This window comes from Panonychus citri, unplaced genomic scaffold (genome assembly GCF_014898815.1).
Source record: "Panonychus citri isolate SS breed McGregor unplaced genomic scaffold, ASM1489881v1 Contig00144, whole genome shotgun sequence".
In the NCBI taxonomy this organism is placed as follows: Eukaryota; Metazoa; Arthropoda; class Arachnida; order Trombidiformes; family Tetranychidae; genus Panonychus; species Panonychus citri.
The window spans coordinates 720,275-743,782 of NW_026515549.1; the positions used below are offsets into that span (position 1 = coordinate 720,275).

Below are 23,508 nucleotides of genomic sequence, written 5' to 3' on the forward strand. Positions count from 1 at the left end.
GGGGTTAGTTACATTCACTTTCATTTAACTGCCCCACATTTAAAGAGTAGTAATTTAAAATTACTAATTTTACTTTCTAACTCTTTGCCCAATTGGTGATTAAAAACACACTTTAAACAGAGAATTGACTAATTGAAGTAAACTTTAAGGTGAAGATGTTTAGATGACCTTCACTAGATTAGATGAAAGTCAGAGAGTAAAAAGTTTTTACTCTTTGATGAAAGTAGACTTTGAAAGTATTACTTTCACCAATTAAGATGAATCAATTTAATCATGAGGTTCCAATGATTAAACTAACATCCAATAGAAAACAAGTTGATTTTTATTGGAAAAGAAAAAATTGAAGTTAGAATTCAATGTAATAGATGGAGACAGAGTCGAACTCTTTTTGATTCGCTGAGATTTGCTAAGGAAAATCATTGGGGAATCAAACAAAGGCGAAATCAGTTTAATTGTGTTGCTTTAATTATCGAATATCTTTTGTGGTATCTTTTCTTCCATTTAATTAATAATCTTGTAATATCTATTCGTTTATCAAGAAAATGCTTTCAGATCCCGAATCAACTGCCAAGTCATCTGAAGCAATTGAACCCAAAGAGGGAGAATCAAGTGAACAAGTAAAATCCGGAGAAGCCGCTGAAGGTTCTAGTGAAACAATTTCTACCACTTCTGCTTCTGGTGCTTCATCGTCTAATCCAAGTAATCCTAGTGAATCTGAAGCTCAACCAATGGAAGCTGAACCAACTGTATCTGACAAAGTTACTCAAGAAGAATCCGTTAAACCAATGGACTCAAATGTTGTAGTGAAAACTGAAGTAATGGAAGCTTCTAGTGATGTTCCGGAAGTTGCTGCTGCTGAATCTGATTCAAGCAAAGAAAAAATGGATTCTACCGGTTCAACATCTGTAACATCTGAAATTGTTCCTCCCGGTGGAGCTGAAAAGGTTAGTGCTGACTCTGTTGGATCCTCTGTCGATGAAAGCAAAAAACCTGAGGAAGTAGTTAAAGAAATAGATACCAGTGAGAAGATGGACGCCACACCAATCAATGAAGCTGAGACATCAACTGTTTCATCTGATGCCACTCCGGTTTCAAATGAAGCTGAAGCTCAGAACAACATTACAAATGGCTCCGATCAATCCATGGAGGTGAGAGGACCCGTTGAAGAAATCGAAAAGGAAGTTCCAGCCGCTGCTGTCTCATCTTCCGTTCAACCATCAATCGCAGTCTCTGCTGGTTCTGGTCCAACTACTCCAGGAAAAGTTGTCCAAGCATCGTCACCCACCCCTGCAGCTAATGGAGGCAGCAAGAAACCTAAAGTTGATTATTCAACCCTACCAACTCGTCAATACCTAGATCAAACTGTAGTTCCCATCTTACTTCAGGGCTTGTCATCACTCGCCAAGGCGAGGCCTGAAGATCCTACTAGATACTTAGCCAATTACTTGATTGAACATGGCAAGGATTTTGAAGATCGTCAAAATTGAAGGCTCTGTCTGATGAGCTATATTTAATTTCCGTCAATAACCTTCCATACTTCAAAACGTAAAACATTTAAAATTTTCACCGATTCATACCAAATCAATTTTGGGGAAAAGTCATTCCTTTATTCAAATTTCAACTCAGGTTTCAGCGATTTTCTCACCATCACTTTATAAAGATGCGGAACTCTGAGCAACTCAGTCTGGTTTCTTATTCCCTATTTCTTGCTCCTTATCACCGGTGTATCCTTTTCTCTCTACAAAGGCTGATCAATGTCCTCTTATAAGTGTTTGAGTGTGAAACCAAATAATCCACCATTATCCATATATCTACTTTACAATGAACTCTTTTCCCTTTTTCTTTTATCTCCCCTTTTCACTTCATCTTCTCATTCACTTACTCACTCACCTTTTATCATTTTTTTCTAACTAATGATTTGATCCATGTCTTTTGCGAGTTTCAAAATGATTTGAAAACAAATAAACCGAGACTTTTTTCATCCCAAAAATACAAATCTTTTCAATCGAAGTTAATCCTTGGTTAATTGTAACTTCGATTATTTCTCATCAGTTTCTGAGTTCTAAACACAAATGAAAAGAATAATTTGTTCTAATGGAATAGAATCGATTTCAATTGTTTGAACTTTTTCTTTAATTGTTATTTATTAGGTTTTTCGTTGCATCACAAAAGATCATTTATTAGCATAATCAAAAGATTGATCGATTAATTTAAAACGATTTCTTGACTCGAGATCCAAGGAAATTGTCTTTACAATAGTTGAAAAATGAATAGAGTCCATATTTTTTGGTTTTCCGTGAAAAATAGTGAGAAACTACATCAGAATCATCTGAATTTCAAAGAGAAAAACGCGAAATTAGTCAAAGAGTTTTAAATCAATGACATTAAAGCCATTAAAAGAACTGACCTGAAACCAGAGGCCGAGTTTCGGCAAGAGTCGGTAAAATGTTGTCATTTGCTGAAAGTGAGATGAAAAAGGCGAATGGAACAATCCAAAGGCAGAGAGTGAAAAATCCTAAGACCTGAAGGACAAATGAATCGATTAATAATCAATTAAATTTCTTTAATTCTTTTTGACATTTATTACCTGTGATAATGGATAAATCCCATCGGCAAAGAAAGTAAATGCTAAATAGTGATTAACAAATAGTAAAACTGTAAAGAGAAAAAAAAGAAAATTTGTTCAATTTGGATAATCAGATTTTCATTTAAAATAGAGAATCATTTTTATCCATGATTATTGTGTCAATTTTATCGTAATTGTTTCAATTCTTGTCGTTAATTATCAAAATTAACTGAAATAATTTAAAAAATTTGAGAACCTCAACTTGAGATTGTCTGTTATTAGTATGTGGTCCCTTCTGAAATTGTAAACAATTTGGTTGTTTTTGTCTATTAAATTATTTCTTCTAATTGATTTTAATTGTGTTTTCATGTGAATTGAATAGTTGTTTTTGAAATGAGTTCTAAATCATTAATACGTCCAGTTGACCATAAAGAATATCTTCGGATTAAATATGGTGATGGTGATCATATAAGTGGAAAGGTGAAGAAAAAGAAAAAAAAAGGAATCGATGAAATTAGCAAAGGAACTAATTTAAGAATCTATGATGATGATATTGAGATGCAAAAGGTGAAAAGTAAAAAGGTAACTGATGATTTGGACATCTACTTTGGTGTTGATGAAGACAAACCCGTAATTCAAGATATAATTGACGATAGACCGACAGCTGCTAAGAATCGAGACAAACAAGGGTCGAAATGGAGACCAGTGGGATCTGTTGATGATGAAGAGACAACGGATAAAAATAGACTCACTAAGGATTCGAGATCATCTAAATCTACTAAAAAGGATAAGAAGAAAGATAAAGTCAAACATGGAATAACATCAGCTGCTGAAATGAGAGAAGAGAGAAAAAAATTGAAAGAGCAAGAAGCTCAAATGTTCAGATCTATGGACCCGAAAATTTCTGGTAAAGGAGCTAAATCTGTTTATCGTGATAAGAAAACTGGAAGAATACGAGATTTAGAGAAAGAAGAAGCCGATGCTAAAGCAAGAAAGGAAGAATTGGAAGCCAAGACCGCAAAAGAGAGGCAAAAGTTCAAAGAAATGACCGTTGGTATAAAGCAAGTGGAAGAAGAGAAAAAGAGAATAGAAGAAGAAGAAAAAGTTATGGCAAAACCATTGGCTCGATATGAAGACGATGCTGATTTCGATGAATATTGTGCTCAACAAGGTGTTGCTGGTGATCCAATGTTAGCTTATTTGAATGAAAAAGAGAAAGAGAAAGCAAAAGAGAAAGAAAGTGAAACTGACGATAAGAAAAAGGCGAAAATACCATGGAGAGGATCCGTTCAAGCTCCACCAAATAGATTCAATATTCTGCCAGGACACCGTTGGGATGGTGTCGATCGTAGTAATGGTTACGAACAAAAATATTTCGCTCGTTTAGCGGAAAAAGAAGCAACAAAAGAAGAGGCCTATCGGTGGTCAACCGAAGATATGTAAAAATTGACCTTTTAAATTGTAAAAAAATCATCGTAAATATAACATCTTTTGTCACAAGTCTCATCGGCAGTTCTTATTTTGTTTTGAAGTATTTTGAGCCCTGAAAACAATAATAGAATCAGTATCAACTCTGTACAATAATTTTCTATTTCATCATAAAATATCGAAAAAATTCTAACGAATATTCAAATGCAGTTGATTGATTTTCATCCCATTCATTTGTAGTAATTTAGCTTTACAATTGCAGATATTAAACGATTAGGGTTTTAAACTTTGATTGTAGCGCAATTTTTTCAAAGGTGAAAATATTTTCCCATGAACATATGATGAACTTGATATTGACATTGTATTTAAATTTGGCAAACAGCCAATTCGATTATTATTGAAGATTAGAAAGAATTAAATTACTTACTAATTCCAGAGATGAAAGGAACTGATGTAAAGGTGAAGAAAGGAAAATTTTTGAGTATACAAAGATGAACTAGTTGGCTGATGATCCCCGATAAAAGTAAACCCAAAGGTAAGTTTTCAAATATAATAAGGCACAAATAAATAGCTATAGTAATCTAAAGACAGAAAAGATAAAAAGATTAATTAGATTATTCTATGGACAAATCAATCAAACATTTCTAAATCAACAATAAAAGACTGAGTTGTCATTACTTACAAATATTATAACACGTATCACCTTTGAGGCTATCACAGTATATTCCTCAACCAGTTCAGTTAAATAGTAAAGACCAGCGGCTAAGAGAGTGACATAATTAGAATAAAAAGATAATTAAACGATGAGCAAGTGACAATTGGTAACAATCAACACACACGATGACAATTATAATGTTGATAAAAAATAAAACTTCCAACTCACCTAAAGACATGATGATGAAAGAGACTTGGACAATTATGGCGAGCCAACTGAGAATGGCCATGAACCACATTTCTAATTATGGTTAAGATTTTCCTACAACTAATTAGATATCATTGAAAAGAAAATGATAACAGTAAATTACTGTCAGTAATCTCTAGACTAAAGCATAACTTGATTAACGCAACAAATTGTGGGTCAAATCCAAAGAGTAAGAAGCTTTTACTCTTCGCAGTTAATTCACGTTAGGTGGCGTTAGAATAGAAAAAATGTTGAGCCAAATTCATTTGTGCGCCTAAGTGCCGATGATTGAACATTAAACCGCATAGGAGAGGGCACTTTGAGAGATTTTCATGACAAGATTATCTAGAAGTTTTCACCTTCTAAACTGTTGTAATTATTTTTTAGTTTGAATTAGGGAATGGAAATCACAATAAGTTTCGATTAAAAATAATTAGGTGAAGATCAAAGAGTAAAAATTTACAAATTAGATTAATTGACTGATGGTTAGTTTGATTATCCAAAGGCAGAAAAAATTAACGCCATAAAAATTAACGAGCAATGAGAGTATACCGATTAGCCCGATTGTCGCATCGTGAAGGTTAAACATTTTAAATATTTGAGGAGCGATTACAGTTAACACGGCGGGCATGGCGTTCAGGAAGGTCGACAGCTTTGTGTACTTAGATGCTGACCATCCATATACCTGTTGGGTGAATTGAAAGGCTATTGTGTCATCGCCGGCCAATGTTATCCAAATAATTACTCCAGAGATTACGAGGAAAATTAATTTGAGCCTGTTTTTACCTGTTCTTTTAACGACTAATGGCTGAGCCAATTCTTTGAATCGCGAAATTGAACATTAACTGCGATTTAACATTTTCTATGAATTAGTCAAGAGATTACTAACATATAAGATCATCGAGACGAATCTGGGAACAAAATCGAGAATCAAAACCCAAGCAAAAACAAAAACGAAATCTCATTTTAATCAATTTAAATGTTTACAATTTACATCACTTTCCATCTTACCTTTTTTTCCTTCGTGTTCCATGCAAATCCAGTGAAAATCGAGAAAATTCAATTTAATCTCCACCACGAAATCATTTCGTCCATTGACCAGTAGAATTTGAATTTACAAATGAGACGCCTTTTCGCTTGAAATGTTCCCATTGGCTTGTGCTCTTTATGCTTTTCTCGTTCGCCTCAAGTACAAAAGCATAAAGCGGGTAAATGAAGGTAAACAAAAATCTGCTTCTTCACAATTGTTGTTGTTTTTGTTTGTGATCGAATTGTGTTATTTTCTAATAATTATGACTAATGACTCGAATCAAAGTGATCTTCATGTGAAAAGAAGTCGAGTTGAGTATCAGGATCTATGTGATATTTTCAGAGTTAAAGTGAAACAGTTTTCGTCTCAATATTTCCCATTCTATTTGGCCCGATTGAGGACGATTAGACCTTTGGTTCTCAAGTCTATTGAATCAACTTGGGGCGATGGGGTTAAGGTCGTTAAAATGAGCGAGTTGGTCGATCACGTTGATCAGAAGGTGATCATAACTGGAGTCTTATTCAAGAATATGGCAAAGCAACCAACTATTTTGAAGGAAATCGCGTCTGAGGAAAACCAAGACGCTTTACCTTTGACCCAACAAGATAATTATATCGACGATGCTGATTACCTGATGCTTCAGGACGAAAATGAATGTGTTAAACTACATGGAAAATTATCCGTTGATTCTCATGTAACTGGTGTTGTAATTGGACTAATGGGATTCGCAAGCGATGAAGGCAACGAATTCTCTGTCGAAGATTATTGTTACCCTATGTTACCAGATCCTTGGTCGAAATGTCCCAATTCCAACGAGGATAAATACGTTCTTCTTGTTTCTGGGCTTGGTTTCAGTCGTAATTTGTCTTCCAAATTGAAATCTTCTCTTGATTTATTGTCCGATTATTTGGTTGGTCTATTGGATCCTGAAGAAGATGATAGAAAGCCCGCTAGAATAATTCGTCTTATTATTGTTGGTAATTTGATTGGAGAAAATGTTCGTGCTGAGGAAGAGGCCAAAGATGAGACATTGAAAAAGCCTTGGTTGAGAAAATCGAAACCATTTACTGTGGAAATCATGTCAACAATTGATGATTATCTTGTAGAATTAGGGAAAAGCATTGAAATTGAAATCATGCCTGGTTACACTGATGTTACCAATTCATCTCTCCCCCAACAGCCAATTCATCCTTCCATTTTGCCCCGAAGCAGTGTTCTTTCAGCAATAAGGTCAGTTACCAATCCTTATGTTGGTTCATTTGACTCTCGTCTCTTTATTGGAAATTCTGGCCAACCAATTGACAATATTCGCCAATTCAGTGATTTAAAAGACTCAGTTGACATCATGGAGAAAACTATTCATTGGTCTCACATGGCGCCGACAGCTCCAGATACACTTCATGGTTATTCGGACCCGAATTATGATCCATTCGTATTAACTCATTTACCTGATGTTTACTTCACTGGAAATCAAGAGAAATTTTCTACTAAAGTCAAAAAGATCAACGAAAATCACCCAATTCGCTTTATTTCTGTTCCTAAATTTGAAAAATCATTTTCTGCCGTTCAATTGAATCTCAAAAATCTCTCCTGTCAACTAATCACTTTTACTTGAAACAAAATTCTCTAATCAAAGATCTCAAATTTGTTACTTTTAACTTGAAAATTTTAAATTCTTATTCTCAATGAATATAAACATTCAATTTATCAAATAAATTCATCGGCATTAATCATCTTTCCTTTGGTCATTGGTCATCTTTTCTTGGCTAAGATCAATTGTAAACAATTAAATTCGTAAACAAATTGAATCACAAGTGAAAAAAGTACAAAACTGACCTTCGTTGGACCTTTGAAGACTAAAAATTATCTGCTGAATGAAACAATCAACATAATTGCTCTCACCTATAAAACATCAACAAACAACTAATTAGTCAACAATTTAGCCCAAAGCGAGCTTATAATTACAATAACTTTGTTAAACTTCAAAATCATCATGAACGTTAATAGTTGTGGTCATTTCCGTTTACTGACCAGACCCTCCGGGAACATGATAACCATGGACAGAGAAAACAAGTCAAGAAAAAATGGAAGATATTTTTATCTTCCGAAAGCATAAACGAAATAACAATTTAACCAAATAGTTAATCACGCAATTAGATGACAAGGATTACTATTAATAATAACGAATAACAGAAACTTCTGATCTACTTTAAATCTTTTTCTCTCTCATTTATCATCTTCTATTCTCCCTTGGAAGATAAAGAAACAGTGGCGCTGGTATCTCTCCATGAGACTGGATGGATGATGAGGATGATGGAGAGCAAAATGTAAGATGAAAGAGGAGGAGGTGAAAGAGAGAGAGAGAGAGAGAGAGAGAGAGAGAGAGAGAGAGAGAATTCATCATGAGAGAGAAAACTGAAAATTCTGAAGTTCTAAGCTCATTTTTCATGCATTTCTCTCATTAGTCCAGCAGAGTTTTTCTTTTCTTTTCTTCGTTCAAATACAAGGTAAAGTTAATCAGATCTTGATTATTTCTTAATCATCTTTCGCTTCCTATTTATATCATGTTTCTTCATCTCTTTCTTTTATCACAATGACATTGATCGAGCATCAACTTTAATTGTCTCATTAAATTTCTTCATTTGTGACGTTTATTTACAATTCCATTGAAAGAAACCATCAAAACAACAACAATTAACTTCATCTTCAAGCAATTGATTATTCAATAGTTAATTTCAATAAGTTGATTTGCTATTTTGTTTGTTCGTCATCTTTAATTGCAAACAATTAAATTTTACGGTGAAAGCGAGAGTGACAACATGGAAATTAGGTGATAGAATAATTAATCTGATTACTTCATCATCATCGTTTAAATGTGCAACACAATTAACTAATTGTGGTTACTTCTGGGTAATAATCATTTTAATTTGATAGCAATTTATCATAACAAAAAATGAATTGAAACGCTTGGTTTGTAAATCTAAATAGTTATTAATTGTTAACAATCATTGAACCAGTAACATTATCGTCCCTGATTATCAAAGGAATTATAAACAATTTAACTTTACTCACAATCAGAAAAAGTTTTTTCCTCGAAAAAAGTAAACATCCTCATCAATATCATTAACTAATCATTACTTCATCAGTTTTGTAATCATCGTAATTAAATCAATTTCACCGTAATCAAATCAACTAATCAACTCGTCTATTATTATGTCTTATCAAAGGACAACTTTGATCATAACTTTGCTCATCTGTTTAGTTTCAGGTCAAAATCAACAACCCAATTGTGGATACGAAGTAAGTTAATCAGTTAATTGTTACTGACGACTCGTATTACCCTTAACCCTTTTACAGTCTGTTCAACGACTGATTGTTTATGATTAGCTCTATCTGATTGCTGAATCAGTAAAAAAACTGATTGATATAACTTTTTGATTGCATTTGCAATTTCTGATTCGAGATCCAAACAATTAATTCAATTGGTAAGCTTCGTGGTTTCCTGATCAGTTTTAAATCATTTAGGTTTCTTAATTGTACCTTAATGAATTGAATACTTTCCAGTGATGTTTATGGCGTTAATTTAGTTGTAATAGTAAAAGTTTAATCACAATTTGATTGAAAAGGAAAGTATTGTTATAACAATTAAATCAAAGCTTCTGCGTTCACAGTAAATTGCTGTCTCTTTACTGATTGTAATTCTGTTGTTCAACAATCAATTGTAACTGTGACAATTAAAAAGACTTGAAGCTTTTCCTTATTTCTTTACCATATGTGTATTTTCAATACATAGGAAGTTAAATTCAATCATTTGAAAAATGATCTTTAATTGTTAACAATTTAATAGAGAAAATAAATAAACTCAAACTTCCCCATTGAAGTTCAATCTAGTTTGCAAATTACATTGTCTGTTAATCGGTTCACTTACAATTAAGTTTTCTTCAAATTACATTGTATTAATTTACAATGAAAATTTAAACAATTAACTAATAATAATTTCCATTCTTCCATTAATCAGTCATGTCCACCAATTAAAGATGGAGCAATTAACGTTCATATTGTCTGTCATAGTCATATGGACACTGGATGGGTAATCACTTTCGATGAATATTATCATAAATGTAAGTTCAACAATCAACTAATTGTTTAGATTTTCCCAATAATTACTCCTGGTAAACGAAATAATCAATTGCGATTTTTAAATCAATCAAATAAACTAAAAGGTTAAGTCAATATAAGGTAATCAAACTGATAAGTTTCAATACAATTGGACGAAACTATTAATAGCATTGCAATGGTTTCTAATCATAATTAAATCGTTGATGATTAGAAGAGAATCAAAAACGTATAGATTATTAAAGGTTTCTCATCTGATAGCAACAATTAATCTTATAGTAAATTACCTTGACTTTGAAGTGGTAAAAAAGTGATTATAATTAGATGGAATTAAATATTCAATTGTTAACCAGCAACACTTACAATTTCAATTAAGGAAAAAGGAAATTGACACAATTAGTGATAATAATATAAAGAAAGCTACAATTAATCACTGTATAAGTCTAACAATCAGTGCTCATTGTCACTAATGTATCATGATTAACATGGTGATAATGAATCTCGGAGATTTAACAATTAAACATGAGGCTGGAAAACCACATATGTGATCAATGCACATGGAAGTGATTTAAATGAGGTAGACCATTGAAACCATTTGATAGTTTGACTCAATTAATGAACAATTATTTTCGTTGATTGTGTGTCAATTAAATGAACGATTAAAGTGATTAAAGCCTCTTTAGCCTTGCTCTAGTTATGATTATGTTCAAAGGATAATGATAGTGATGTACAATCAATGAATTAATGTTAGTTGATATTAAGGGAATACTTAAAAGATTCAATTTCATCCCGAGAATCCTTGATTCTTATTTAATCAAGATAATTTAATGATCATTTATAATCAAGGTTTGTCTCTTCTTCCTGGTTAATCATGTTTACAATCAAGATCAGCCTTGTCTCAAGTAAGATGAACATTAAATACCAAAATAAATCAACTGATTATGGTAATATTGTCAATCTCTAGAAGCTGAAATTGAGTCGATTCTTAATTGTGACGATAATCATGAGGCGGGAAAGTAAATTGAATAACTTACCTTTTCCTATTTTCTTCCCATCTTCAATTTAATCAACTGAATCATATGACTAAATCAAGGAAATAATTTAATTTGAATGATTAAACCTTTTCCCTTAATTATTATTGATAAATCATCGTTGGCACTTATTTACCGTTGTAATAAGGTTTACACAATCAAATCAAATGACTCTTTTTGATTGCTAAGTTTACCAAGTTTATCAATTTAAATTGTTCAACTTGGAGTAACTTTTTAATGTTGACAATAATGTCCAAAATCAACGTGAATAAACAATTAACAAGCTACAATCATTTAATCACGAATTCATCTTAAGAATAAGTTGTAATAATTTTAAGGCTCGACATGAAATCAAACAACGTTGATTGTCACAATTAACACTAAAACCATAAGAGGAATTAAGTTAAACAATTTACATTAGTCACGCTAATTGTGATTGTTTGCCAAACTCTTTAATCGTGAATATCAAGAATCTTCCCATTATTTGTACGATTAACCTTGACCAACTGACCTTTATCATTAGTCAATTTAATTGAGATAATTTAAATTTATTCTAATTCTAGATGTTCGTGAGATTTATAATTCCGTGTTGAGTGAACTTCGTAAGGCACGAGATCGGAAATTCATCGCAGTAGAAACGTCGTTTTTTTCCCGTTGGTATAATGAACTTGGTCCATCGACTAAATTAGATGTCAGAAAGCTCGTTGATTCCGGTAATTAACTGATTGTTTTAATAGTGATTCCATTTTACTGTTATTTGCTTCTTTCAACCTTAATTTGTTTAATTTCAGTTGTTTACTAATATGATTTAACTATTTTTTTAGGACAATTGGAGTTTATTAGTGGCGGATGGTCAATGAATGATGAAGCGTGTCCTCTTTACTCAGGGATAATCAATCAAATGACCTTAGGTCATAAATGGTTAAACGAAACTTTGGTGAATGTGGTATACCTAAAATCGGTTGGCAAATTGACCCGTTTGGACATTCAAGAGAGTTTTCGTCAATCTTATCACAAATGGGCTTCGATGGACTGTTTTTGGGCCGAGTTGATTATCAAGATAAAGACGTTCGAACTTCTCATCGGAACCTTGAATTCATTTGGAAATCAAGTCCATCGCTTGGTAAAAAGTCTGACCTTTTCACAGGAATATTACCTAATGTCTATTGGCCTCCGAAAAACTTTTGCTTCGATTATAATTGTTACGATGAACCAGTGACGAAATACAATGCAATGAGACGAGCTCGTGAATTCATTGATAAGGTTGTCAAACCTTATGCCAAAATGTACGCAACAAACAATACGATCATAACGATGGGAATGGACTTTTATTTCCGTGATGCTTATAATTGGTACTCAAACCTCGACCAACTTATCGAAGCAGTAAATACCCTTGGAGTTCGTGAGGGAGTAAATATGTTCTATTCGACTCCTTCTTGTTACCTTAAATCTCTTTACGATGCTCAGGTTACTTGGCCCGTTAAAGCCGATGATTTCTTCCCTTATGCTGATGCTTACAACACCTACTGGACGGGTTACTACAGTTCGAGGCCAACGCTAAAACAATTTATTCGCTATGCAGAGTCATTGTTGGTCACGGCGAAGCAACTCAATGTCCTCGCACTTTTGGGACCCGAACAGAGTAAACTACACACACCATTGGAAAAAGTTCTTGGAATTCTGCACCACCATGATGCTATTACAGGAACTTGTAAACAAAAGGTTGCCGATGATTATGCTAAGCAATTACATGAAGGAATTCAGCACGTTGAAGAATCAATTGTGGCCTCAATGAACCGAATTCTCTTCCCTCGAGGTCCTCTCCATTCAGAGGCTATTCATTTCTGCCATTTACTTAATCATTCACATTGCGAGGTCGTTCAAAGGATGTCCAGTGTTTCAGCTAATAATGTTTTAGTCCACGTTTTCAACCCGTTGGCCAGTCCCGTTAAACATTATATCAAATTACCTGTTGATCAAGGAGCGTATGAGGTTTTCACAAGCGATCGCACTAATGTTGACTATCAGGTAAAACAATCAACTGACTAGAAGTTTAAATTGCGTTTGAATTAACCAACAGATTATTACACATTTACAGTTACTTCATTTACCTGAAGCCGTAAGAGCTTTGCCTTTACGGTCTATCGATACACCGTACGAATTAATCTTCAGGGCTTCATTACCCGCTCTTGGATATACAACTTTTCTGGTTCGCAAAATAAATGGACCTGGTAAATTGATTATTGATAAATTGTTACGTTTATTTTGAATCGATTTGATTTATGTTTATATTTCTCTTCCTGGTTTAGATCTTGCTCCTCCAAGACGTTTATCTGGACCCAGTGAGAATCCTGGTGAAGTTACAATTGAAAACAATAAAATGGCCTTAAAGTTCAATCAGGCAACAGGATTATTGAAGGAAATTATTCTTGCTGATGGTCGTCGACTTGATTTCAAGCAGAATTTTCATCTTTATCGAGGTTCAACGGGAAGTTATAGTGAAAAAGCTTCCGGGGCTTATGCTTTCAACCCAACACCAGAAGGCTCCAGCCCAGCAGCAAGTCAGGTCACTTATCATGTAACTAAAGGAGATTTAGTTCAAGAAGTTCATCAAATTTTCAATGAATATATTAGTCAAACTATTCGGCTTCATCAACATAGCGATTCAATTGAATTTGACTGGATAATTGGACCCATACCAAAGGGCAATTGGTATTCTGACCTCGGGAAGGAGATTGTTACTCGATATGAAACTGACTTCCTCTCAAACGGTACTTGGTGGACTGATTCTAATGGCCGTGAAGCCATAAGAAGAACACGCGATCATCGACCAACATGGAATCTGGTCACAAGCGAAAATGTAGCGGCCAATTATTATCCGATTTCTGCGTGGACTTTCATTCGTGATTATGAGCGTAATCTGCAATTAACTGTATTACCTGATCGACCACAAGGTGGATCGAGTTTGATTGATGGTTCACTCGAGCTGATGCTTCATCGGAGGCTATTTTATGATGATGGATTCGGAATGGAAGAGGCTCTCGATGAAGCTGGAAGTGATTCTCGAGGCTTGATTGTCAAGGGTCGACATCATGTTATATTATCTGATATTCGTCCGAGCGTTCAGAAAATGCGAACAATGTCCAAGCAACTTGCTCTTCCTCCACTGACCATGTTCAGAGCTCTCACAGATCCAGGAATAAACCATTTAGATCGACCTGAACGATTCGACTTCAGTGGACTTCACCGAAAACTTCCAGTCAACATTCACTTATTGAGTTTTGAGAGATGGGACGATAATAAGCTACTCATTAGGTTAGAACACTTTTTCGAAGTTAATGAAGATATGAAATACTCTCGACCCCGTCGAGTCTCACTGAGAGATCTTTTTGAACCTTTACGAATAACATCGGCCCAAGAGGTCGCACTTAACGTTGTCCAAGATCGACGAGCGACAGAAAAACGTAGACTACGATTCGTATCGCGATTTGACCCTTACTTTAATTACACCAATTTGCTCAGTCAAATTGATCCCAACGGTAAGTTTATTGTATCAATTTGTCAAACATTTTTCTAATTATCTTTCCTAATTTTAAATTCTAATCACAGATCAAAGTAATCACGGTGATGGACAAGAATCGTTGATGGTGATTCTTTATCCAATGGATATAAAAAGTTATTTAGTTACTTTTGAAGCGAAAAGAATTTGTTTTGGTTCAACTTATTCGAACAGAGCGAGAAATTATCCTTTTAATTGTTAATCTCTCTCAGTGTAAATTGTCTTAATCTCTTGATCGATTGGAGTAAATTTATTTAATTTTATACCTTCCACATAAAAGAGATGAAAGATCAATCCAATTAATTATTTTAATCAACTATGGGACTTTAATTAATCGCCAATGATCATTTCGTATTCAACTCAATGTACAAAATTCAATCAATTCATCAACCATCACAATCATTTATCTTTGTTCTTGTTTCAAGACTTTTATTTACCATTGATAATAAAATACAATCAAGTTACAATTAAATCAACAGTTATTTTAAACAAAGTCATTTAATTTAATTGTCAATGAAAATCAAAATACGAGTATAAAATTGAGATTAAGTAAAAAAGCTGTTAAAAATTGACGAAAAATTGTTAAATAAATATGATCACAGATGAAGATGAGTGTCACTCAGCCGATGATGATTTGCCTATTCGAATGCAAATAATTCATAGGCTTGGAGTTTAATACATTCGAAGCCAATAGAAAGGAAATTTGGCCTCAAGTATCGAGCGTATAATTCAATTCCTCGTAGTTGAGTGAATCTGTCATCGTAAAGCGGTTGCCGATTGATTATTAATCTTTCGGGTTCTTCGAGATAATTATTTTGAGATTGTTGTAACCATGGAAAATCAAATCCGATCGGTGGTTTGTGTGAGTGAATTGCACTTGGCTTTGAGACGAAAACACCATCGAGGGGCTTTTCGGCTCCATTGGGTGAAGCGATCAGTAGATATTCACGACCACCACGAACTTTACTGCTCTCCCAAGAATTTGTGATCTTATGCCAGAGAAGACAAGCTTCGAGTTTCATTTCTATTATGGGCAAAAGTTGTTCGAGACATAATGATTTTTGCTTCTCCGTTGTCCATAAAACTATGCGAATGTCCAGTTGATGGCGATTTATTAACAGCGAACAGATTTTGTTAAGAAGTTGAAAGGTTTGAATTATTTCCGTCGATCCTGCAGTTTCATAGTTTCGCCTCCTTTTGACTGATTTGTTTTCCCAGGGAGGATCGATTATGATTAAAAATTTCTCTTCGTCCGTGATAATCCCTTTGATGTTGATAAGATTTTTAAGAAACAGGCTGAGAGCAGCATTAACGTCACAAATGGCGAAACAACTTTGTCTTGGGATTAGATAATCTTGGAAGGCGATGTTCACGAGTATTGGATTATTTGCCAGATTACAGAGAATCTTTTCTTCGGCTAAATTATTTATTCCAGACGATCGAAGATGAATTTTCTTGGCTTTGTTTTTCGCTAACGAGTTGTCTTCTTTGGTTTCGATTATTAGAGGATTGATTTGATTTCTGATCCAAGCGAAAAGATTTCTCTCCTTGAGCGATAGATTGGCAACGTAACTCTGACGACTTGAAATCGACAGGTCGTTATCTTTATCATGTGATTTCCACCATTGTTCTGATTCCATATAAAAAGGTAAATTGATTTGAAACAGAACCGGATCAAGTTTGAGGCCTGAGTCTTTCCAATATTCTGTCCGATGATCCAAGAAGACAGCGAGTCCCGTTCCAGTTTCATTGATTCCAATTGAACGCCAATCAACAGTCCAAACAATCATTTTGTCTGCGAGATTTTTCTAAAAACAAATCAACCCAAAGATAATTTAAAAAGTTACAATTAATTAAAAGCATAGAAAACGAGAAATCAATTGACCCATAAACAAGAAACACAAAATTGTCTTGACATATTTCATAGAAACATTTCAATTAGTTGACCAACAGATATTTAAATTACTTAATAACTTCATCTCTTTTAATGGTCATTTAACTCAAACGAATAAAATTAAATTAAAAGTCAACAATTAAGTTTCTTTGTTGGCAAACATTTGAAGAAGCAGCTGATTGAAGATGTAAACAAAAATTAGTAAAACAATTTGGCGGAAAATTCAATTCCATCAATACAATAATTGGAAAAAATAATTTTTATGAATAATTCAAATTGTTATCGCAAATAATCATGACAATACCAAATTAATATAAATCTAATCAGATTTTAGACAAAAAATTAATTACCAATCCTTTTGATTGTCTAACTATTGAACATTAGAAACTTTAAAATCATTTCCATCTTAAGGTAAAAAGTACATGATGATTGACACGTTTGATCATAACAATTAAGTTGATCAATATGCCAACTTAAGAAGGTAAAAAAAGTTACGATTGTGAATTTAATTGTTTTTACAATCAAACTGAACCTGTGACAGTTTTTTACAACTTTATCCCATCAAGATGAAGGCAAAGTTGCGCTTTGAAAAGGTAAACTTATGCTCGTCGATGATATTTGAAGATTTTACCTTCACTTTTAATCAAGATTGTTCAGTCAATCGGAAAGATGAACTGAAAAATGTGACTATTGAAGAGATGGGTCAAATTTCTGGTTCAAGTTACCTGAGAAGGTGACAAAGTATATGAATGTGCCAAAGAGTCGCAATGACAACAACAATCGTTGTGAATTCATTTGCCAGATCACTGGTTTTGGATTAGGTTAATAATCTTACATGTCGAGTGTTTTTTCCCAATTTTTGCGAGTCAATTGCTTCAACAACAACAACAACAATTTACATGAGGTAATAATCAACAAGTGATCGATGGTAATGGTTATGAGTTTTTCTAAATGCGTAAGTGTAAGTTATCAGTTTAGATTTTGTCTCTTCATCATTAGTAAGAAAATGAGAAGAGTGAAAATATTTTGAAACTTTTTTCTTGTGATAAACTTGAGATGAAATTTCATCAGAATCGATTGGATCAATTCTAGAAAATTTGGTATCAATTGAAAACGAAATGAACATTTGATGATAACCAGATAATCAACTAGATATTCACATGATGATAATGATTTAGATTCTGGTAGAGGGATAAACGATTGATGATAAATTTGGAGGTCATCAACATCTTCATGTTTATTTTAGAAAAGCACTTCGATGTAACCATCATGTGTCAACCTGTTTAGACCGAGATGAATCTTCAAATTGGTGGAAAGAGAAGAGAATTTATTTGACCTTGAAAATCTTGTTTTCTAAAGGGCATTTGCTGTAGGAGAGAAGATGAAGAAGAGCCTCTCATCTTTGATCGAACGGAAAAAGAGAGAAAGAAGATAAAAAAGAACTTCTTCCCAAGAAGATGAGAAGAAAAAGAAGAGAGAGAGAGATGATGATGATGATCAAAATGGCAAGTTAGAGCCAAGAGATGAATTTGGTAACTTGCTGGCGAATCGGACTCTCGGTCGATGACCGGTAAAGCGATTTTGCATAACCTGTACTCATGGAGGGAAACGTTAGCAGGGGTTTCCCGAAACTAGATGACGATTGGATGTTTATTGTGAAGAAAAGGGAAGAGAGGAAGTGGAGAGACTGGCGAAAGAAGATAAAACGTTTGAAGAAGATGATAAGAGAAGAAAATAAAACGAAAAGAAGATTATTCTCTTTCTCTTTTGATTCGGTCATTTTTTGGAAGGTAACAAGTTGTTGACCCACCGACAGTAAAGATCATAAATTGTGGTGATAAATGTATTCCAATCTCCAAAGGAGATTCGCCATTCAAACCTTAACCCTGACAATCTTTTTAAAGATAACCTGATTTTCGGATCAATTCAAGAATGAATTATTGGTAGATTAATAGATTAATAGATTAATCTTGAAGACCAACGAAAATCAGATTAGATGAGATGATGACAGTGAACATTAAGAAGACGAATCGTTGGTCGAATATTTTTCTTTTAAATTGCAAATGGAATCATGGAAATGAATTTTCATCATTCTTTTGATCATCAAATGAATTAAATTGACTCTAAACTCATGATGAGTCACGTGATTTCGTATTTGATTCTAATCTGCCGATGGTGAAACTCAGTTGAACTCTTTTCAGGGCGATTCCTTTTTTCTCATCATTTCAATTCGTTTTCTCTCTCAAACTAAAACTTGATCTTTTCTCATTCTTGGTCAGATTAATGGACGGTGACAAGTTCACGGTGATTCTTGTTGTTCTTGCAAAGGGATTCACTTGAAATACTTTCGTCTCAAGAGAAGAAGATGAATAAAGAGAAGGTGGAGAAAGAGAGAAGTAAAGAAAGAGAGAGAGAGAGAGAGAAAGTATGAAGATAAAGAGAAGAGGATGGAAGATAAAAAGAGAGACTGAAAATCATTGTGATGAAACCGAATCGGTGGTGTCATCAACCTTCCCTTTGATCAGAACCAGTTCTACAACATTTTGTTAGAACCTTTATAACAATGGATAAGTTTTTTCTTCTTTGGTTCTTTTTTCTCTTTGCACGAATATGAGGATGATGACGATTGAAAGAAGTTGAGTAAGAAGATGAGTGAGTGAGAGAGAGAGAGAGAGAGAGAGAACAAGTTGAAAGGGAACATGAAACAAGATAAACGAAGAAGATGAACAACGAAGTAGAAAAAAGCAAATAGAAGAATAAAAAATTTCTTCTTTCGGATTCTAAGACATGAAAGTCTAACAATTAAGTTAAATTGTTGTTAACGCCACTCACAGAACTTTATCTTTTACTGGCCATCAATTTATCGTTAGATTTTCTTGATGGGAATCAAGATGATGGAAAGATAATCAACAGATCAATCGTTTGCCTGTTTAATTGGTTCCATTCAAAGATTGTCTTTGTTTGTGTTACTTTGAATATCGAAGAGAAATTTATGCTTCTTTTCTTGCGAAATTTATTTCCAATAATTGATGAATATTCATGTCATCGCTTAGATCGTTTCATCTTCTAATCAACGTCCAAATACAAAGAAATTAATTCATTTTCTTTTCTCACAAATTATCTTCATGAATGAAGCTTCTTTCATCATTGAGCTTCTCTCTCGGTGATAAATGTTTTTCCAATTCTGGTTAATAAATTGGTGGGTGTTCATGTCCAAAGAGAGAGGGTGGTGGTTGTTACAGATAAGCGAACATGAAAACACACCTTGAGCTGATTAGAGAAAAAGATTAACCAGAATACAGATTAAGAGAAAAGAGCAATTAAAGTCTAAATCTGCCATCTAACTAATTGCTCTCGCAAACTGTTATTTAACAAGTTGCCGAAAGTCTTAAAAAGTATCAACAACAATTTAATTCTAAAATGAGCAAATCGCATTAGATTTATTTTCTCATCACAATTAATTAATAATCGAATCCTTGTTAATTAATAGATGTTAGTCATCTTCCTCCATTCGCCCTTCTCTCTGTCTCTAATCAACATCATCTTTTAATCATTCAAATGATAAGCTTGTCGAACTATTGTTGAAAGAGGAATGATGATGATGATGATGATGATGATGATGGAAACGATTACTCCCAGGAAGCTTGGCCAAGTCTAAAGGGTGACCCGAGTAACAACAGTAAACACCAATAATCATCATCATCATCACTCCATCAGGTCGCTTGGTTACACCGGAAACGTCCTTCAATAAAACAAATATTAGAAGGACAATTTATCAGTTTCCTGGACATTGGAAAGGGCGTTTTCCAAAGTAAATATTAGGAGAAAAGAGAAGTTCAATTGAAAGATGATGATGATGATGAGGCCTTAGAATAAGAAGAGAAGTGAGAAAAGGGCGATTATCATCATCATCATAATCACTTTACCGGTTCAACATCTTAGCTGAGTCTTGATCCTATTCCCTTCCTTGATTGTCAACAATTTACGTTGTTTACGTTAATTACTTGTAATCAACAAATTTATTAATAGGTAACATTGAGACTTGTTAAACTTCATCATCATCACACTTAATCAATTGTCATTGTTTTTGTCACTGTTTAAGCTTTGGCTAAATTGTTATGTTACAATCAAATAAATCACAATCTACAATTTATCAGCTTGGATTTAATTTGATTAGCAGTCACTTTGCTTCATCTAAATAGTAAATCATAATTTATATTTGCTAATCATTAATTCACCTCAGGCTCAGATCAATCTAAATTGTTAGGGTATTAAGTTTACAATCAATGCTTTTGACTTAATTTATTCATGATTAACATAATCATCAACCGGATTCACATTAAGTTTTTGTTGTTTTTGGTCAAAAATCAATTTAATCTGAATTATAAATTAAGATTACACAATTAGCCTGGTAAATAAATATTGAATTGTAACTACGATTCTGATATCGATATCAAAGTAATCATGTTGAGATTAAAAAAATACTCTTGAACGTAGTTGAATCAATATGCAATGACTAATGATAAATATGATTAACTAGTGATTAAGATTACAACTATCAAGCAATTAAAACGATTTCACTTGATTAATTAGTTTCAAGTAACGAGGAGAAAAATTCCAATTAAATTCATGTGATCTTCAAGATATTGTAAACGATTACTTTGATTGGATCATTTGAATTGGAATATTTTTTGTACAGTTTTTAGAATTGCGATAAATATTATGATGGAGTTTTGTTTGATTAAAAATCGATGATTGGATTGGACTTAGTACCATTCGTCGAGAAATATTGGTCTAACTACACTCGCTGCTTTCCAGGCCAAAGCGTTGGTCGCCGATGTATCCCACCCGTCGGAAGGCGGAGGTGGAGAGGCTGGTCTTCCCCATCCAATGGATGTTGGGGGCATTGGAATCGCAATGGTCATTGGTTTTGGTGATCCCCATGAAGGAGCTGATGGAGGTGCTGGTGGATTCCAACCCGCTTCGATTACAACTGAAGAAGGTGGTGAAGGTGTTTGTACCCATCCCATCATTGGAGTTGGAGATGATATTTGTGTCCAACTGGAAGTCATTGGTGCTGGTGAGGGGGCAGGAGACCAGCTGGTTGTCATCATTATTGGAGGTGAAGCAGGAGCTGATGGCCATCCCATTTGTGGTGGTGGTGGTGCAGGGGCGGGAGGAGGTGGAGGTGGAGGGGCAGGAGGAGGGGACCAGCTTGACATTGGAGCTGGCGGAGAGGGTGAACTCCAACCTGAAACCATGGGTTTTGGCGCAGGAGCTGGAGCCGGTGCTGGGGCTGGAGCTGGAGCTGGAGCTGACCAGCTTTTGGGTTCTGGGCCAGGCCATGAACTCGGTGGGAGCATTGGCATGGGAATTGGCATCGGCATTGGCATTGGTTGGGGAACTGGAATAGGATGAGGAGCGGGCATTGGCTGAGGGGAGGGAATCGGAATGGGCATCGGGACAGGAACGGGTGAAGGATGAGGAACATGAATGGGCGTTGGACTGCAGAAGTAAATAATTGAAATCAGAATCAATTAAGAAAATAACCATAGCTAATTACTCAACTTACCTTGGAACTCTGGTAGAAAAAGAAAAGAAAATCTAATTAGTCAATTGAAATAACGAACAAAAATTAGTAAAACTTACGGAAGAATCATAACTTGAACTTGTGGGGGCGATGCTGGAGGTGATTGCATCATCATCATCTTTGGTGCTTTCTTCCGATAAACTTGCATAACTGGACAACACTTTTTTTGGCCTCCCTGTTTTTGTTTGGGCTCCTCATCAGGTACCATGTAGGGAACCGGAACTGGAATAAAAGTTGGCTTGGGTGGCATCATCATCCCACATCCTGTTGTCCCAGACAAGGTACAAAATCAAACAATTAAAACTAATCATATCATAAATGTTTACTTCGTCGAAATAATAACAATTGGAAAGTTACAGAGTGTGAAAGTTAAATAAAAGTTTGTATGATTTAAGATTCTAGACAATTAAGCTAAACGATCAGACTAATCACTATTTCCGATTTAATTGTTAAATCAAATATCAGGTCAATAATAATCTTGTCGCTTATCAGTATTAGGTTAATGATCAAAACATAAGAAAAGAGCCCATTGTTGCAGAGCAAACATTGTGACAATTTAATTATGATCAGTAGACTTTAATTAATTAACTAAACAATTGTCAATAATCAATTAACTGGATTAATAACTCACCTCCTCCACAAGGTGGTGGACCCCAACCACCACCACCTCCAGACGGTGGGTGACCCCATCCGCCTCCACCACCTTCACCTTTGCCACCACCACCGCCACCACCTGAGAAATAGAAACGATTTAATTAAGATTCTCCTGACAATTAAGCTAATTGCTTACCAATCATGATGATTGTTGGTTTACCACCTTTGCTTTTCTTAGCATCCAAAGGGTTAAATACAATTGGGAAAAAAGCAAAAAGAAATATAAAAATTGGAGAAACAATCATTTCAAATCATTCAGAAGTAATTAAATTAACACAATTTAACATGATGAACATAAAACAATTAAAAGAAATTAGCAGATTTAACACAAATCTGATGATTAGATGTTGATAGTTGATCACAATTAACACAAATTAAACTGATAAAATCGAAACCATTAGATTGTTAATCCATCGAAAGCCTGATCAAAATTAATCTTAAACTTGGACTGAACTTTCTGCCAACGATTGAACGGAAACATGATGACAATGATGATAAATCAGGAAAAGTATAAGTTGACACAATTTCGTTAAACTAATTTGATTGTTTAATCAGTTTCTATAATCTATTGAAATCAAGTTATTATATTAATAATTATGATTAATAAGAAAGGACGATAAGAGGAAGCATCTTTTACATGGATGATCCTAAATCTTGCGATGTTGTTGGTCTGATGATCGTCAACAATTAACTTTAATTTTACCATTTTATGCAGATTGATTTCTCTTATATTTTACCT

At 34.2% G+C, this 23,508-nt stretch overlaps 7 protein-coding genes across 7 annotated transcripts; 4 read left to right on the top strand and 3 right to left on the bottom strand.

The window, feature by feature from the left end:
• Positions 1-416: 416 nt before the first annotated feature.
• Positions 417-1,996, top strand: LOC128396538 (uncharacterized). Its single transcript, XM_053357133.1, has one exon. The coding sequence runs from the start codon at positions 543-545 to the stop codon at positions 1,485-1,487; it is 945 nt and encodes a 314-aa protein (XP_053213108.1). The 5' UTR covers positions 417-542; the 3' UTR covers positions 1,488-1,996.
• Positions 1,997-2,109: 113 nt separating this feature from the next.
• Positions 2,110-5,092, bottom strand: LOC128396540 (protein TEX261-like). The gene is made up of 6 exons (XM_053357135.1): positions 4,878-5,092; positions 4,677-4,756; positions 4,422-4,575; positions 2,588-2,655; positions 2,408-2,522; positions 2,110-2,329 (listed from the first exon to the last, which is right to left on the bottom strand). The coding sequence occupies exons 1-6, from the start codon at positions 4,945-4,947 to the stop codon at positions 2,211-2,213; spliced, it is 606 nt and encodes a 201-aa protein (XP_053213110.1). The 5' UTR covers positions 4,948-5,092; the 3' UTR covers positions 2,110-2,210.
• Positions 2,681-4,066, top strand: LOC128396537 (BUD13 homolog). Its single transcript, XM_053357131.1, has one exon. It carries the CDS (start codon positions 2,960-2,962, stop codon positions 4,007-4,009), a length of 1,050 nt encoding a protein of 349 aa, XP_053213106.1. The 5' UTR covers positions 2,681-2,959; the 3' UTR covers positions 4,010-4,066.
• Positions 5,093-5,995: 903 nt separating the features above from the next.
• On the top strand, positions 5,996-7,660 carry LOC128396535 (DNA polymerase delta subunit 2-like). The gene has a single exon (XM_053357129.1). The coding sequence runs from the start codon at positions 6,038-6,040 to the stop codon at positions 7,538-7,540; it is 1,503 nt and encodes a 500-aa protein (XP_053213104.1). The 5' UTR covers positions 5,996-6,037; the 3' UTR covers positions 7,541-7,660.
• A 150-nt stretch (positions 7,661-7,810) lies between these two features.
• Positions 7,811-14,939, top strand: LOC128396533 (lysosomal alpha-mannosidase-like). The gene is given in 8 exon segments (XM_053357128.1): positions 7,811-9,225; positions 9,944-10,046; positions 11,636-11,785; positions 11,897-12,004; positions 12,007-13,100; positions 13,171-13,303; positions 13,382-14,611; positions 14,682-14,939. Coding segments are annotated over 8 exon segments (3,057 nt in total). The 5' UTR covers positions 7,811-9,138; the 3' UTR covers positions 14,834-14,939.
• Positions 14,940-15,044: 105 nt separating this feature from the next.
• On the bottom strand, positions 15,045-16,691 carry LOC128396536 (N(6)-adenine-specific methyltransferase METTL4-like). Its single transcript, XM_053357130.1, has one exon. The coding sequence runs from the start codon at positions 16,419-16,421 to the stop codon at positions 15,270-15,272; it is 1,152 nt and encodes a 383-aa protein (XP_053213105.1). The 5' UTR covers positions 16,422-16,691; the 3' UTR covers positions 15,045-15,269.
• Positions 16,692-20,886: 4,195 nt separating this feature from the next.
• On the bottom strand, positions 20,887-23,333 carry LOC128396375 (uncharacterized). The gene is made up of 5 exons (XM_053356941.1): positions 22,906-23,333; positions 22,747-22,848; positions 22,175-22,379; positions 22,098-22,106; positions 20,887-22,030 (listed from the first exon to the last, which is right to left on the bottom strand). Exons 1-5 carry the CDS (start codon positions 23,012-23,014, stop codon positions 21,292-21,294), a joined length of 1,164 nt encoding a protein of 387 aa, XP_053212916.1. The 5' UTR covers positions 23,015-23,333; the 3' UTR covers positions 20,887-21,291.
• Between the last annotated feature and the right edge of the window lie 175 nt (positions 23,334-23,508).

Bases quoted from the DNA above. Each gene is read 5' to 3' on its own strand.
- LOC128396538 (XM_053357133.1), top strand. From the start codon at position 543: ATGCTTTCAGATCCCGAATCAACTGCCAAGTCATCTGAAGCAATTGAA.
- LOC128396537 (XM_053357131.1), top strand. From the start codon at position 2,960: ATGAGTTCTAAATCATTAATACGTCCAGTTGACCATAAAGAATATCTT.
- LOC128396540 (XM_053357135.1), bottom strand. From the start codon at position 4,947: ATGTGGTTCATGGCCATTCTCAGTTGGCTCGCCATAATTGTCCAAGTC. The intron at 2,656-4,421 runs GTAAGTAATTTA...TTCTCTTTACAG, and splicing joins TCCTTTCATCTCTGGAATTA to TTTTACTATTTGTTAATCAC. The intron at 2,330-2,407 runs GTCAGTTCTTTT...TTTGAAATTCAG, and splicing joins AACTCGGCCTCTGGTTTCAG to ATGATTCTGATGTAGTTTCT.
- LOC128396535 (XM_053357129.1), top strand. From the start codon at position 6,038: ATGTTCCCATTGGCTTGTGCTCTTTATGCTTTTCTCGTTCGCCTCAAG.
- LOC128396536 (XM_053357130.1), bottom strand. From the start codon at position 16,421: ATGATTGTTTGGACTGTTGATTGGCGTTCAATTGGAATCAATGAAACT.
- LOC128396375 (XM_053356941.1), bottom strand. From the start codon at position 23,014: ATGATTGTTTCTCCAATTTTTATATTTCTTTTTGCTTTTTTCCCAATT. The intron at 22,849-22,905 runs GTAAGCAATTAG...TCTATTTCTCAG, and splicing joins ACCAACAATCATCATGATTG to GTGGTGGCGGTGGTGGTGGC. The intron at 22,380-22,746 runs GTGAGTTATTAA...CTGGGACAACAG, and splicing joins TCCACCACCTTGTGGAGGAG to GATGTGGGATGATGATGCCA.